This window comes from Grampus griseus (genome assembly GCF_964374135.1).
Source record: "Grampus griseus genome assembly, chromosome: 11".
In the NCBI taxonomy this organism is placed as follows: Eukaryota; Metazoa; Chordata; class Mammalia; order Artiodactyla; family Delphinidae; genus Grampus; species Grampus griseus.
Window position 1 is genome coordinate 44,091,029 of NC_139005.1, and position 17,820 is coordinate 44,108,848.

Genomic DNA, 17,820 nt, shown 5'->3' on the forward strand with positions numbered 1-17,820 from the left:
GGGTCTCCCCAGACCAGGGCTCGAACCTGCATCCCCTGCATTGGCAGGCAGATTCTTAACCACTGCGCCACCAGGGAAGTCCTATTTATTTGTTTTTATTTTTGGCTGTGTTGGGTCGTTGTTGCTGTGCGCCGGCTTTCTCCAGTTGTGGTGCGCGGGCTTCTCATTGCGGTGGCTTCTCTTGTTGCAGAGCATAGGCTGTAGGCTTGCAGGCTTCAGTAGTTGTGGTGCGTGGGCTCAGTAGTTGTGGCTTGCAGGCTCTTGAGCGCAGGCTCAGTAGTTGTGGTGCACGGGCCTGGTTGCTCCGGGGCATGTGGGATCATACTGGGCCAGGGCTCCAACCCGTGTCCCTTGCATTAGCAGGCAGATTCTTAACTACTGTGCCACCAGGGAAGCCCAAGCATTCACCTTTTTCAATCTTATTACCAGTGCCACTCTGGATCACAGAGATAAACTAGGAGAAACAAAACAGTGACCCAAATGTAACCAGGCTTATGTAGGGAATTTGAACTCAGTAAATCCCAAAACACAAAGCAAGAGTATTTACTGAATTCAAATAAAAGATATCCTCACTGTTCTTATAGGAGACCAAAAGAATTAACCAAGCCAGGTATTTTTTCTGGTCAGTACAACGAGTTCACCCACACCATTCCTCCTTACACTATGTATGAGAAGCAGAAATTCCAATCTAAACAATTCAGTCAGAGATATCCTTACAAGTAGAAAGGGACATTTCAGGGAAGCTTAGGTACTGCTGAGTTGGAGTTGGCCCTTCTCCTATAGCTGTTTTAATGACTGAGCTACTGCCCACATCCAACACTGTTCAATGTGTAAGAGTCTCATATATATTCCCAACAGGACCTAAACCACGCCACTTTATTTATCCTACTTTAACAGTTATTTTCTCAGAAGTCTTTTCCCTGGAGTAATGGAAGAGAGGCTGATAGTGAGCTACGGATGATCAGTTTGCAAAAAAAAAAAAAAAAACCCAAATAATTGCCTCCTTTTGTAATTGAATTACCATACTAAGATGTTAATAGTTCTCAGGCCAATTTGATTTTCCAAGGGAATGTAAGGTAAGAGTGAGGCAAAAAGGAAGACAGGGAGCCTTCTGGTGACTTTCCTGACTTTCACTGCCACGTGACTGATGGCAGGATGAAAAGCAGTGCCTGGGGGCTTTCAGGCAATGGTAGATTAATAATGACATGGCCTTGACTTCCCAGAGGTAAAGGTTATGAAACACTCCAGGGTGAGTGGGCTTCTAATTTCATACTCTCAGGGTGAATGACAGCAACTGATGGTTTTTCTCTCAGAAACACTTTAAAGCTTAAACACACAGCTGTCACCTCCCTGCCCCAGTTTCTGAAATTCATTTGAACATGTTTATTCCTCAGCATTTATGCCAGCCAGACTACAGAACACGAGGTGGTCCTAAAGACCAATGCACAGAGCCTAAGCAGGACTAAAGGTGAAGGACTGGACTAGCAGAGGGTCTAGTCCATCATCTTAGCACACACAGAGTAAAGAGATACTCTAATACTGCCACACATATACACATAACACACCTCCCAGTACAACAATCTTACCTACTCTCAACAATCTTTTAACTGTTGAGATCGGATTCAACCTTCTAGAGCCAGAAGGATGCCAGGAACTGTAAAGCAACACCAGAATTAGAGACTACCAGGAACTGTATCTCCTCCTATCTTTACAGTATTTGAAGCCCCAGTACACAGTCAGCTCAAAACCAAACACTCTTCTGAGTCACTAGCTCCCATCACTTCTTCTCTCTTGTCCAAATCAAGCTTCTTCCCCAACCCCCACTCTTGTCCAACCCCGGAGGAGGTCGTCTCGGTCTTGCTCTAGCTGACTGTAGGACAAAGCAAGGAAGGTGGAGGAAATGAAGGTTTCACACTTGAGACCCCTGGAAACCAAGTTTCTATTAAAAGTCCCCACCTCCCTCCCTTAAACGTCAGGAAGCTGCTGCTTTTAAGGATAAGTGATGCAGAGCTTGGCAGAAATGTCAAGTCAATAGAGGGAAGCTAAAACCTTCTGAGGGGAGGTGAATTCTGTCTTAGCCAAAATATACAGAGAATGAAGGACAACAGTTACCTGAGCATTCAGAAATTTACAATGAGCGCTAGGAAAGCAGATTCTTTTCACCTAACATTTTAAAACGCAGATTTCTGGCTTCGCCCCAACCTAATAAATCTGAATCTCAAAAGGAAGAGCCTAGAGAACTGTAAGGGACCCCTGGTGACCCTTGTGTGCAGCAACAGTTGAGAATAATTGCAAATAGCTTCGAGACAGTTTAGACCAAAAAACCAAAACAAACAAACAAACCCCCACCCCACCCCCACAACAAAAAAACCCTCACAAAAAACCCAATAGGCTGCTACTCCACTCCAACTTTCCCCCCAAAGCACTAGGGGCCTTCCAAAAAAGCTTATGCTTCCTACAAACAGGTTATCTCAGCTGCAGGAATGTGAAGGGGAAAAGAAAGCTATTAAGGAATCACAGCTGGCTCTAAGGCACACCTGTCTTGCTGCCTTCCTAGAATTCAAATAGAGGAACAGAAACTCTTTTACCAGGGGAGTTCAATACAGGAAGAACATGCCCAAGCAAGATCCGGGAACACCTCAGATACGTGGGGAAAAGAGAGAGGCAACCAGGTTCAAGCACACAAAGGTATTTTTTTTCTCTGTAGAACTGATATAGAGAAAGAGGGAGAGTATCAATAAAGTGGAGAACAGACAGGGGAACAGACGGCTTTTGTTTTAAGGCTCATGTGTTTTACTTGTACATATAGAGCACTAAACAGGTCCATCATATAAAACCTCTCATCTTGTGAGTCTGTTCGTTCATTTCCAGTTGCTCTTCCTCCTGAAACATTTCATACCCAAGATGAGCATGACAGTGAAAATTCTGAAACTGCCCCCCTCTACTCTACCTAAATAAACTCTTCACCCAATAAATACTTTCTGACATCCAGACACCAAGCATTTCAAATATAATCTCCTTCTCAATAAGATATCTTCATTGCTAGGGATTTAAAGATTCAATATGTGATACAAAATCCAAATGTGGAACCCTCTGAAAATACATTTCTATATCTGTCCTAACAATCTGCTCTGGGGATGAGAAGGTAAAAATGGATTAAAATACTATCTTTAAAAATATGAGAAAAGAATAGCAAAGGAAAAGGAAGGGAGGAAAGGAGTTAACATTTTCTAGATCTTAACAAGGGGCCTCAGATTTTATTAAAAACAGGGACTTTGCTAGTTTGCAAAAATCACTACCAAGTATCTTCCTATAAAACATCTCACGATCTGATGCCCTGTCTCATTCCCATTTGCAACTTCAAAATCTATAGGATTTTATTTGACCTGTTTCAGCTTTCAGGCATAAAAAGCAACTTTACTATTTTAGTGAGTACATAAGAGGATGAACTATCATGTTATTATTAAACCTTACTTGAACCAAACCCATATGTATTCTTTAAAATGTTACCTCTCCTTATCAGTATCAGCCTGACAAACAGTATTACTCAAGTATTAGTCTCTCAAGTATTAAAATACATCTTAAACATTCCTATATTGCTACTGCTCACATCGTGAGGAGCGTTTGAACACCAAAATTTCATACCCCCCAAAAAATTAATAACACAAACACAAACCAAAAAAACAACAAAAGAACACCCCACACTTTTTCCTCCCATACAGATTTTGAAGGATGGACAGACTTGGATTCAGAGGGTTAGCTCACATTTTACCACAGCTAGGGAGAGTATCTGGAGTGATCAGACAGATATTGCTCTGTTTAGAGAGCCAGCTAGCTACCTGTCACCTCAAAATTAGACATACAACTAGATATACAATCAGATATGATTTACAGGTGGGTTTTTAAAACCTTACATGCTAAGAGTCTAAGAGTGGCACTTTTTAAAAAACTGGCACTCAGGGACTATCCTGGCAGTCCAGTGGTTAAGACTCCATGCTTCCAATGCAGGGGGCACAGGTTCAATCCCCGGTTGGGGAACTAAGATCCCACATGCCGTGCAGCACAGCCAAAAATTTTTTTTAAAAAAATAAAAACTGGCACTCAGAGAATGACCCCACCCGAAGAACTTGGTTGGCAAAAACAGCTGAAGGTATTTAAAAGTAAAACAGACTTAACAGAATGCAGTATTCCCCTCCTTTTCCAGGGTATGTTTACTCTTGGGGCAAAGACTAAGGGGGACCACGGACAGGCATAAAACTTGTTTTTTATCGAAGTCATCAATTCTGACACGTTAGAAGAAGGAATGCAAAGACATTAGTGGGGGCGGGGTATCAAGCAGAGGAAACAGAAAAGAGAGTAAGTTTTTTTTCTTACTACAAACTTTTGTGCCTCTAGTTCTTTAGGTTCAAACTCAATGAATGAAATCAGAGAGAGAAAAATAAAATGAAATGGTACAAGATCCTAGTGGTCTCAACCACGTACCTTAGGGAAGTATAAACCCTCCATCACAAACTTCTCAAAGATCCAATTTACAGTGAACAGGGCAAAACACCAGCCACAAATGCTGATATAGCACCCAAAATTTTATCTTGCTTCCCCCAATTTTTAAAGTTTTTCCTCTGAAGTGGTCAATTTATATTCCTAACATTTCTTGTCCAACTTTTTTCTCAACCATGGCCAGGTAAAAAGTATGTGTTTGAGGTTTAGGGTATAGAGGGAGGGTAGAAGTTGAGCAAAGAAAAACCTGATTCCTATTTCTCTAGTTAAAATTAGAATCCATTTTCAACAGCCCTGGGCAGGAGAGAAAAATTCCATTCTGCCTCTTTGCTCTTCCAAATTCCTATAGCCAAGTGGTTCAACAGCATTTGAATGGCACACATAATGACATCATTGATTGGAATCATAATAGAAGGGAGTGAGAAGAGCGGGTGTGGGGGGGAAGTGGGAAGGGAGGGAGGTAAAGATGTATTTGTGTTACAGACAAAAGACATGTTCTGTTCCTCAACAGGGACAAATGAAGAACCAGATGAAGGGATAAACTGAGGTCAGAGAGTTTTCCCTATTGTTTCCTCTTTAAACAGCTCCTTCACCACTCCCTCAAGGTTTGTTCCAATGGATGGGTATAGAAACAGCAGCGTATGTGTTTTTATCTTAGAGGAGGAGGTAGAAGAAAAAAAAAGCCAAATATTTATTTTCAAATTATTATGAATTAAGAAGGGGATTTAAAGGACTGGTTAGACTTTAGTTGGGCCCTAAAATGCTCTCAGAAATGCTGAGGACTATGTGGGGTTGGGTCTTGGCTTTTCTGAAATTCATCTTCTCTAATAGCCACTCTCAACTGCCATCTCTATGTACTATATAACCTGTTCTTATCGTCTTTTCTTGTTGGTTAATGTAAGTTAAAATAATACAATTTTTCAAGTGGAAGAAGCATTTTTGGGGAAAATGACAATCTAGGATGAAGGAGGAGGGGAGGGAAATTTTCCCCCAAAGCCCTTTATCAATGAAATACTATGACTGAGAGGATCTACACTGAAGTTTTTTCTATCTGCAATCCTACTACCTGCATTTTTCTTGGTCTCATGGGGCACCATGAGAAAAGGAAATAGAGAATTAAGTGTTGCCCTTGGCCTAAGTACCGCTGCTTGAATATATGTGGTTGGAAAGAACCCAAACCTACTCAGCATGCTACTTTTCCTGGGATCTAAATCTCCTACCTCTTTAAAAAATATTCTACCAAACTCCTCACCATAGCTTATGGTTCCTCAGGTCCTTACAGTTCCACGTTGACAATGTCCTATGCACAGTCCCACAGTTCTTCCTTTGGAACAGGTTCGTATATACATGCCTAAACTAGTTAACAAATCCCAATTATAGACCCTCTGAGAAGGCTGGTGACCAAATTTTTTTTTGTGGCCATGCCACGCAGCTTGCAGGATCTTAGTTCCTCGATCAGAGACTGAACCCGGGCCCCTGGCAGTGGAAGCTCAGAGTCCTAATGACTAGGCCAGTAGGGAATTCCCTCAACTTCTAAATCTATACTGTGGGGGCTTCACTGGAGGCGTAGTGGTTAAGAATCCGCCTGCCAGTGCAGGGGACACAGGTTCGAGCCCTGGTCCGGGAAGATCCCACATGCCATGGAGCAACTAGGCCCGTGCGTCACAACTACTGAGCCTGCGCTCTAGAGCACGCGAGTCACAACTACTGAGCCTGCGCGCTGCAACTACTGAAGCCCGCACACCTAGAGCCCATGCTCCGCAACAACAGAAGCCACCGCAATGAGGAGCCCGCGCACTGCAGCAGAGTAGCCCCCGCTCAAAGCCCGCACGCAGCAACAAAGACCCAACGCAGCCAAAACGAATTAAATAATTTTAAAAACAGAAAGTAAATCTATAGTGTGAACTTCCTTCTTTCCATATCCCACCGACTAACCTCTGTACCAAAACCCACTGCTGAAGGGAAGAAACATTCTTCATTTATTTCAGATGGTGGAAGGGAATCTCGATAGAAACAAATAGGCCTTCCAGAAGAGAGTGAATGGAGACAAGCCATAATGAAATTTGTGTGCTAGAACAGGGGTCCCCAATCCCTGGACCACGGACCAGTACCGGTCCACGGCCTGTCAGGAACTGGGCCGCACAGCAGGAGGTGAGCGGCGGGCTAGCGAGCAAAGCTTTATCTGCCGCTCCCCATCGCTCCCATCACCCCCTGAACCACCCCACCCTCCCCCCACCCACACCCCCCTCGGCCGACGAAAAATTGTCTTCCACGAAACCGGTCCCTGGTGCCAAAAAGGTTGGGGACCCGCTATGACAGAAGACACTTGTGCCCTCCTGTGCTTGGAACTGACTCTTTGTCCCAGCTTCCTCTTTGATATCTCAACACATTTCAGCGACAAGCTCCTCAAAAACAATAGGTCCAATGTCTCTCTCACTCTGAAGTGGTCCATCCCCAACAAATGGTGAGCAAAAATATACAATTATATGAAAGGTTCATGAAACTAATCACTGCAGCCACACAATACTCTTTTAGTTACCAGCCTCAGCAATAAGAAGATAGTCAGTGGAGGAATATTTAATTCGTTTTCAACCTTTTTATCAATATATTCTAACACTGTGTATCACAGAACATTCATCAGGGAAGAAAACTGGCAAAAAGCACGAACATGGAAAAAGTAGCCTTTAGGGTTTACAGGCTCCTTAAGATAACTCATTAGGACAGTTACCTATATGAAGAACTACAAGTAGGGAAAACTCAGTAATATCCTAGTAGAGAAGTAAGGAAGATGTACTAATGTCAACATTTACTACTACTAATCAAGAATCAAGAAGCAGTAACACATGCCCCTCACATTCTCGGGAAGGCAGAAAAGTATAAACCACACTCCAGTTTTCTGCTTAGTGCCTGGGCCTGGTGTTTTTGTTTGTGTTTCTTTGTAATACTTACCTAGCTGGATTTCCTGTAACTTCCTCAAGTATCAAGTTTCACTTTCCCAAATGTGTCAATGTTTGAAAATAAACAAATGAAAAAAACAATTCATGCAAATTAGCTACATCAGTTAACAATACATCTCTAAGCCCAGACCTAGTTTCTACCAAAATTAATGTCCTATGACCATCATATATTAACTGAGCTGGCTTCCCATCTATTTCCCTTACCCATTCCTTTTAGAGATGAATTTCTTATGTGCCAGGCCAAGTCCTCCACCAAGAGGACTGACCCAAACACTACTTCTCTTGGGAGGCATGGAAAACTGACAGAGAAAAAAAAAACAACCAGTTAAGCACAAGACTGAAAACTTAGCTGGTGATCAATCAGAACCAACCAGGCAGAGGTTATTTATCTGGGTTTTGTTTTGTTTGAGGGGCTGGGAGGTTTCTCAGCCCACTGTCACTATGAAGCTTATAGGAGAAAAGGCATGCCATTCTATCCTCAAATAGTCGAAAGAGTTGGAGGGGACAATTTACAGCCTCTTGTGTAAAAAATGTCCATAAATGCCAGTGCCATTCTTTGCCCTGTCACTTCCCATTATCCTAAACCAACAGGATTCTATTTACTGAGACTTGAGCTGGAAACATGAACAGACAGGTCTTTTTCTTGGGCAGGGGGAGAGAGGGAAGATGGTTGGGGGGGGCACATTTCTTGAAGTTTCTGTGTACTGCCTAATGTGTACAGTATACTAGTGGAGCTGAAAAGTGAAATATATAAGCAGTCATGCAAAAGTTAGCCAAGGAAGAATAGCAGAAATTCGATACCCTCAAATTTATAATATGCTGAAGCCATATATCTAAAATATGAAGAGGAGATGGTCAGATTGTGACAGTTAAAAAAAAAAATCTGGGGGCTTCCCTGGTGGCACAGTGGTTGAGAATCTGCCTGCTAATGCAGGGGACACGGATTCGAGCTCTGGTCTGGGAAGATACCACACGCCGCGGAGCAACTAGCCCCGTGAGCCACAACTACTGAGCCTGCGCGTCTGGAGCCTGTGCTCCGCAACAAGAGAGGCCACGATAATGAGAGGCCTGTGCACAGAGATGAAGAGTGGCCCCCTCTCGCCGCAACTAGAGAATGCCCTCGCACAGAAACGAAGGCCCAACACAGCCAAAAATAAATAAATAAATAAATAAAAATTAAAAAAAAAAATCTGTCACATACACTACGGCTCACTCCTCTCACACCATTCTCTCTCTTTATCATATCCACTGGTATGCAGCGGATTCTACTGAGGAGAAACCATGATGCAATGAGGGCCTTAAGCTGGATCAAGCAAACACAAACTCCATGCAATGAGGTGACAGAGAGTGGGTCTCTCTCATTGCCCCTTTTAGGATACTAGGATGAAGAAGAGGTTTCTTCACATCACCTGTTAACCTCCACTATTTGCACCATATCTAACCGAATAAAATCTGTGCCTGGACAACTGTAAGACTTAAAGACAGATGACCAAATTACACAGGAGGAGGCTATACTGGAACCCAGGACCCCAGGATGAGGTGGACATAATTGTGCTGCTCTGGCTGTTCCATAAATACAAATTTAATCATATCACTAACCTCTGGCCAAGCCAATACTAGGTTGCAAATCATCTCTGGTGATAGAGAACTGTTAAACACAGGACTCCGAACAAAGCAACTCTTACTGAGAACGCAGCCAGTTGCAATTTCATGATTTGGGTCTAGAACACTAAGTTCTAGAAAAAAAGTTACTTGAAAAAAAGAACAGTTCCTCTGCTTATCTCTTATTCCCTTTCCTCCAATTTCTCTCCTCCTACAAATTCACTGCTTATAAACTGCTTATATTCTACAAGTACTAAAAAACTCTGGGCTATGGAAACAGTGATCCAAACAGGTGGTCTGATAAGATTTCTATTCTACTTCCAAGTATGAAAGCTGTGTGGGAGATATAAGCTGGACTTGAGTTGTCCAATACACATGTGGCTACTTAAATTTAAAATAATTAAAAATTCAGTTCCTAGTCACACTAGCTATTGTGTGACTATACTGATCATTAGCCGCATGTGACTACTGATCACATTTCAGGTGATCAATAACCACATGTGGCTAATGACTAGTGTATAGGTATACCTTGTTTCATTGTGCTTCGACTTGTACTTCACAGATATTGTACTTTTCACAAACTGAAGGTCTGCAGCAACCCTATGTTGAGCAAGTCTACTGGAGCCATTTTTCCAACAGCATTTGCTCGCTTCATGTCTGTGTCACATTTTCGTAATTCTTGCAACATTTCAAACTTTTTCATCGTTATTATATGTGTTATGACGATCTGTGATCAGTGATCTTTGATGTTACTACTGTAATTGTTTGGGGGCACCACAAACCATGCCCATAAAAGACAGAGAACTTAATCAATAAATATGTGTGCTCTGACTGCTCCACCAACCGGCCGTTCCCATCTCTCTCCCTCTTCTCAGGCCTCCCTATTTCCTGAGACACAACAATACGGAAATGAGGCCAATTAATAACCCTACAATGGTGTTTAACTGTTCAAGTGAAAGGAAGAGTTGTACATCTCTCACTTTAAATCAAAAGCTAGAAAGGCATGTCAAAAGCTGAGAGAGGCCAAAAGCTAGGCCTCTTGTACCAAACAGCCAAGATGTGAATGCAAAGAAAAAGTCCTTGAAGGAAATTAGTAGTGCTACTGCAAGGAACTTTAGAAAGAGAAGAGAAACAGCCTTATTGCTAATGTGAAAAAAAGTTTAAGTGGTCTGGATAGAAGATCAAACCAGCCATAACATTCCCTTAAATCAAAGCCTAATCCAGAGGAAAGTGCTAACTCTCTTCAATTCTATGAAGGCTGCTGACAGAGGTGAGAAAGCTGCAAAAGTCTGAAGCTAGCAGAGCTTGGTTCCTGAGGTTTAAGGAAAGAAGCCACTTCCATAACATAGAGGTGTAAGGTGAAGCAGCAAGTGCTGATGTAGAAGCTGCAGCAAGTTGTCCAGATCTAGTTAAGATAATTAATGAAGGTGGCTACACCAAACAACAGATTTTCAATATAGATGAAACAGCCTTACATTGGAAGAAGGTGCCATCTAGGACTTTCACAGCTAGAGAGGAGAGGTTAATGCCTGGCTTCAAAGCTTCAAAGGACAGGCTGACTCCCTTGTTAGGGGCTAATGCAGCTGGTGACTTTAAGTTGGAGCTAATGCTCATTTACCATTCCGAAAATCCTAGGGCCCTGCCTGTGTTCTATAAATGGAAAAACAAAGCCTGGATGACAGCGCGTCTGCTTACAACATGGTTTACTGAATATTTTAAGCCTACTGTTGAGACATATTGCTCAGAAAAAAAGATTCCTTTCAAAGTATTACTACTCACTGACAATGCACCTGGTCACCACCCAAGAGCTCTGACGGAGATGTACAGTGAGATTAATGTTGTTTCCACTCCTTCTAACACAACACCCCTTCTGCAGCCTACGGATCAAGGAGTAATTTCAACTTTCAAATCTTATTATTTAAGAAATACTTTTCATAAGGCCACACGTAGTGATTCCTTTGATGGATCTGGGCAAAGCAAATTGAAAACCTTCTGGAAAGGATTCACCATTCTGGATGCCATTAAGAACATCTGTGATTCATGGAGAGAGGTAAAAAAAATATCAACATTAACAGGAGTTTGGAAAGAGTTGATTCCAACCCTCATGGATGACTTTGAGGGGTTCAAGACTTCAGTAGAGGAAGTAACTGCAGATGTGGTGCAAACAGCTAAAGAACTAGAATTAGAAGTGGAGCCTGAAGATGGGACTGAATTGCTACGATTCATGGTAAAACTTGAACGGATGAGGAGTTGCTTACAGATGAGCAAAGACAGTGATTTCCTGAGATGGAATATACTCCTGGAGAAGATGCTGTGAATATTGCTGAAATGACAACAAAGAATTTAGAATGTTACATAAACTTAATTGATAAAGCAGCAGCCAGGTTTGAAAGGATTGACTCCAATTCTGAAAGAACTTACTGTAGGTAAGATGATATCAAACAGCATTGCATGTTACAGAGAAATAATTTGTGAAAGGAAGTCAGTCAATCAACGTGGCAAACCTCATTGTTTTTTGGGTTTTTTTTGCGGTACACGGGCCTCTCACTGTTGTGGCCTCTCCTATTGCGGAGCACAGGCTCCAGACGCACAGGCTCAGCGGCCATGGCTCACGGGCCTAGCCGCTCTGTGGCACGTGGGATCTTCCTGGACCAGGGCACGAACCCGTGTCCCCTGCATCGGCAGGCGGACTCTCAGTCACTGCACCACCAGGGAAGCCCCATTGTTGTTTTATTTTAAGAAGTTGCCTAGGAAACACATTTGTCTAGAACTCCACACAGCATATGATTTATATTTACTACATATATATTAAACTACATATAATATTTCCTTCATTTTGTACAACTCCTGGACAAAGATGATTTATTTTATATAGTTCTAAATTAATTTTATAATGTAATTTATATATCTGTCCCATCCTTAATTCTACTTCAAGTGATTTTGTAATGCAAAGTAATTTGGAGAATCTATTAATTATGTGAAAGTAACATTCAGGAACAAGGAATAGATATAATATTTCTATACACTGCATTTTGTACTAAATTTAGGAAGGAACTGAAACATCTTTTTTCGTATATAAAGCTGAATTTTTAAAAATAAATAATAAGCACAAATTATCTTACAACACAATTATTTCAGCTGCATCTTAGTCACTCCTTGGCAGTCTGAGGTTCAGAATGCCACTTGGTTGCATTGGTTGTTTGAGGACATTAAAAGCAAGAATTTTTTAAATAAAAAATGCATTTTTGGCAAAAAAAAAAAGGAAGAAAAGAAAAGAAGCTGTCACAGCCACCCCAACCTTCAGCAACCACCATCCTGATCAGTCAGCAGCCGTCAACATAGAGGCAAGACCCTCCACTGGCAAAATGATCACAACTTGCTGAAGGCTCAGATGATGGTTAGCACTTTTATTTTAGCAATAAAGTAGTTTTCAATTTAGGTATGTACACTGCTTATTTGTGACTCACTTTACTGCAATATTCACTGTATTGTGGTGGTCTGCAACTGAATCCACAATATTTCTGAGATATGCCTATATTAGATAACAGATTATTTAACAGAACAATATTTTGTAGAATATTTCTATCATCACAGAAGGTTCTACTGAACAGTGGTGGTCTAGATAGCAAAATAGCAGGGACATTTTAATGGTTTGTGAGGCAACTTAGAACAAACCATTGAAATTAGGATAATTCTGAAAATCAGGATTTATGATCAATGTAAATGGAACCTATACTCAAAAAGAACATCTCAGAAAGTCACAAGCCTCCAAGCAAAGTGGTCCTTGGAAGAAATCGTGTATACTCTAGTACAGTGCTACTCAAAATGTGGTCTGCCTCCTAGTGCTTGATCCCTAAACCGTTTATCAGTCTAGAAATAAGTCCAGAAATTGAGAGTTTAGAAACTTCCAAGTAATTTAACATTTCTTTGACATTTTTATTTTATTTCGCAAAAGTACCTCTCGACAATGAATTGGAAATTTTTAAAAACTAGTCTTTCGTCACAGAATTCGCAAAGCACTACTCTAGAACATATGTGTGACAATGAATGTTATTAGGGAACAGAGCTCATAGTTAGAGTTCTGCCAATTACCATTATCTCATTTTAACCCTTTAGAATTTAAAATGGGAACTGTAATCCTATCAATGATCAACTGAAACACAGAAGTTAATTGACTCAAAGTGATAAAACCAGAACTGAAAACCAAGGAAGGAAACTAAAATTTATTGAGGGTCTGGACGTCCCTGGTGGCACAGTGGTTAAGAATCCTCCTGCCAATGCAGGGGACACAGGTTTGATCCCTGGTCCGGGAAGATCCCACATGCTGCGGAGCAACTAAGCCCATGCGCCACAACTACTGAGCCTGAACTCTAGAGCCTGAGAGCCACAACTACTGAGCCCTGGTGCCACAACTGCTGAAGCCCGTGTACCTAGAGCCCGAGCTCCGCAACAAGAGAAGGCACCACAATGAGAAGCCCATGCACCACAATGAGAAGCCCACGCACCGCAACAAAAAGTAGTCCCTGCTCGCTACAACTAGAGAAAGCCTGTGCGCAGCAACAAAGACCCAACGCAGCCAAAAAAAAAATAAGTAAATAAAAATTTTAAAGCATTAAAAAATACATTAAAAATACATAAAAACAAAAATAAAATTTATAGAGGGTCAAAGTGTCACTACGTTAGGGAACTACAAATATACATTTATTCTACACAAACATGATGTTAGGTGTTACTTCCAGTTTTATAGATGAGGATCAAAGAAGTTTAGTAATTTGCTCAAAATCAATAAATGTATCCCTTCATGTTTTACTCAGCCTCCTGTGGAGGCTGAAAACAGGTCAAATGTAGAGAAAGATTCCAGGGAAGGGAAGGGAAAAGATTGATATCCTTGTATAACTCAGGTGGGCAGCACAGAGTGACAGACAAATTCCTCTTAGGAATGTGTCCCTATGAGCTAAGTAGTAGGAGATATCGTGTTCAATTTTGTTAATTTTGATAGAACACACAGTGTATGGCTGTTGGCATAACTGATCCCATCTTGTGTCCATTCAGTTCTTCCTGTCCTTCCACTGACTCTACCTAGGGCTGTACTGTGTAGTACAACTCTTCTCTGTCATCAAGGGCTCTGTAGTTAATAGATATTGTTTAATGATCATTAGGTCTGGGTGGTCTCTATACTCTGTTAGTCTCTAAACAACAATGACGACCTTCACTGATATATTCATGGTGCCCACAAGACTAGTTACCCATTCATAAATCTTGACTTGGGAATGCACTTCCTGTTTCCAAGCATGTACCCCCAAACCCTGGGTTAACTATAAGTATAAAATTGGCCCAATGGCCCCTCAGCAGTGTGGAGTGCAGCTGTGAATGCTTCCAGATTGTCGTCTACCTCATCCTACCCTGTAAGTAAGTTACCCTGTAATAAACTACTCCATTGATTATATATATGGAGCTGCCTGCCTCATTTTTCAGTATCAAGATACCTTCTCAGTTCAGTGGGTACCTTTTGTTCCCTCCGTCCTCCAACACACAAACTCATACAATTCCCTAAAGGAGTGAAGTTATTGATGAGATTCTCAGATACCTAGGCCTCATATACAAAACAAGGAGATAGATGATAAGAAGGGCCACGGATCCAAGGCACCTTTCCCCCTGACCATCTTGCAAAACACAAATGACTTCTGGTTTATAATAATTCTTCCCTATTAAGCTGCTTGTGGTTTAAGAATCATATATTCTGCCTACCTCTCAACTCCTTTACTTTATTCCACATAAACCACCAAATACTCCTACTGAATACCGATGGTCTCAGCATCAAGTTGGGCAAAAAGACATGATGTTATATTTCTGGTAAACACAAAAAATGTAACCCAAAGGGAAGGAAGATGAAGCACAGTTGTGTACAAGGTTATGAGTCTCACAGGGACACAACTAATGTTTATTTTTATATACTCAATTTTTCTTTTCTGAGCAAAAATATAACTACCGTCAGGTAAGTTTTTTCTAATGGATTTCTAGAGAGCTAAATGCTTCCATATTTAGTGGGAAATAATTTTTTTTTTCCTAATGATGGTTTTTCTGGTTTGAAATAGTCTTCCTTTAATCCTGCCACCACTTGAACAACCAAGAAACATGCTCTCATTCTCACAGAACAAAGATTAAGAGACTACCGGCTCTAGGCAAACAGGAAAGTCCTTAGCATTTTCTCCAATGTGCATAGCAAAACTCCAAACATAACAATCCCTGTAGAATTGATCACTCCCCACTGCATGGTATCAACAAAGTCATCTTGCTTACACTAAACAGTATCAGTTAGCAGAGGGGCAGAAAGAATGAAACAATTTTCTCAGTTTTGTTCCAAAGAACCTCCAAATTTTACTTTTAGGTACCTTTGACCTAAAGACAAGACTGTCTTCCCCTGATTATTTAATTTCCATTATGCCTATATCAGAAGTTAAAGCAGATGTAACGTCACTGAACTCAACAAAGAGAAATATAAACCTTGTTCTAATAGCCAGCATGGCAGCTATGCAAACAATCTGTAGAAAAAAAACAATTAACTTTGTTAAACAATAGCCATAATGTAATCAATAGTCAGTGAGAGGAGGTGATAGTCAAAGGACTGCATTAAATGAAGTGCTGAGTAGCCAGTTCTATTCTTAGGACAGTCATTTCCAAACTATGTAGCCCCAAGCTGCTCTAATGTTGCAAAAATAGTACCTTACCTTTCTGGAGATTGAAGAGACATTCAAACCAAATCTTTGCGCTCTTTCCTTTAACTTATCCAGGTTAACCTACAAAAAACATAGGAAAAAAAATATTAAAAAAAAAATCAGGGACTTCCCTGGTGGTGCAGTAGCTAAGAATCTGCCTGCCAATGCAGGGGACACAGGTTTGAGCCCTGGTCCGGGAAGATCCCACATGCGGAGCAACTAAGCCTGTGCCCCACAACTACTGAGCCTACGCCCTAAAGCCTGCGAGCCACAACTACTGAGCCCACGCACCACAACTACTGAAGCCTGCGCGCCTACAGCCCGTGCTCCACAAGAGAAGCCACCGCAATGAAAAGCCCAGGTGCCGCAACGAAGAGTAGACCCTGCTCACCGCAACTAGAGAAAGCCCGCACGCAGCAATGAAGACCTAATGCAGCCAAAAATAAATAAATTTTAAAAAAGAAAAAAATCAAAACAGAAAACACAGAAGGCACAAACTGTGGTCCAAAGCTAAGAGTTCAAATAAGCCTATACAACATCAAAGATACCCTATGTGTCAAATTAGGAAACTAAGCAGCACTCATCCATGCCACTAATTATTAAAAGTTCTCTCCTGGAATGCAGTGAAAGGTTCAGCCCTGCCTCTTTCATTCATCAAAGGTGGCAAAAGCCTAGGGAGGGTTTAAGATCAAAGTAGGCCAAACACTGCTTGAAAAAGCAAACAAATGTCTAAATCATCACCTCCAAACAAGTCCATCATTCACAGTCCAAAATTGTTAATTCCTATACATAGCCTTTCCAAGTAGTTCTTAACCCTATGCCCTAGCAAAGAGAAACTATCACTGCAGCTCTCCGTTCTTCAGAACACAAATCTACTACCAGTACCCAATTCAATTTTCTTCCTTCCTTTTTCTTGGAAGCCTTGATATAGAAGACTTATCATAAGGATATTTGGGACATTATCATTACTACTACTACTGCTACTAACTTCTACTACTACTACTACTAAAACATTTCACCTTCACTTATATTATTAAACTGTAATTCCAAGAGCAGGATTTCATAAAGCTAAACATATTTCACAGCATTTGCTTGCATTTTCTAAACATGCTGACAAGTCATAATGGTCCAGAAGGCGTACTATCCTAGTCTTTATTCTCTGGTATTTGACAGGTAGTGTTGAAAATTATCAGTACCTACAAAATAGAACTCATAAGTTGCTTCCACAGATTCTCTTGTGGTAATTAAGAGTCTGACATTATCCAAAGCCACTGCATGAGGCCCTAAAACTCCAGTACCATAAAACAAAGAGTTATATGGATTGTCCTCTAGCTAACAAAATCTACCCTTTTCAAGAGCAGTGGTAGGAAGGAAGATGTTTATAATGACTTTGAAGATGCAGCAATTTTCCTGACCTCTCAGTGCCTCAAACAATTCTTTCTCTTTAGGACATAAGACACTGTACTGAAAACAGTCACCAAACTCATATTATCTCAGTTTCCTCTGATCTGGGGAGAAGGAAATCTGTAACTTAACTAACTATACAGAGTTAAGATTTGGCTCTCAAGGTTAAGGAAAAAAAAAAAGATTTCTTACCATAGGCTTGGCATCAGATGACAGGCCTAAGGAAATAAATTTAAAAGTTTTATTTAATATTCTTAAAAGTCATAAAGGAAGCTGATGTCTTTGAATCAAGTTAGATAGCATAGAAATCATATATAGGACAAATGTCCTTTATCTTATGAAGTTAAAGAAAAGGCACAGATTACATCTAGAGACCATGTCTGCACCCATTGCTGTTGGGAACATAAAATAGTACAGCCACTTTGGAAAACAGTTTGGTAGTTCCTCAAAGTTAAACATGGAGTTTACTGTATGACCTAGCAATTCTACTCCTAGGTATATACCCAGGAGAAATGAAAACATATATCCACACGAAAACTTGTATATGAATGTTCACAGCAACATTAGCCATAGTAGCCACAAAATGAAAACCCAAATGTGCATCAACTGAGGGGTAGATAAAATGTGATATATCAATACAACCT

The 17,820-nt window shown here is 40.9% G+C and overlaps 1 protein-coding gene across 1 annotated transcript in view; it reads right to left on the reverse strand.

Moving 5' to 3' along the window:
• SARNP (SAP domain containing ribonucleoprotein) overlaps positions 1-17,820 on the reverse strand; it is a 52,389-nt gene that overhangs the window by 10,342 nt on the left and 24,227 nt on the right. The window contains exons 8-9 of the mRNA XM_082665169.1: positions 17,369-17,394; positions 15,785-15,853 (exon numbers count right to left, since the gene is read on the reverse strand). Of these exons, the coding sequence (XP_082521295.1) occupies positions 15,785-15,853; positions 17,369-17,394 (95 nt within the window). The remainder of the gene's footprint in view (positions 1-15,784; positions 15,854-17,368; positions 17,395-17,820) is intronic.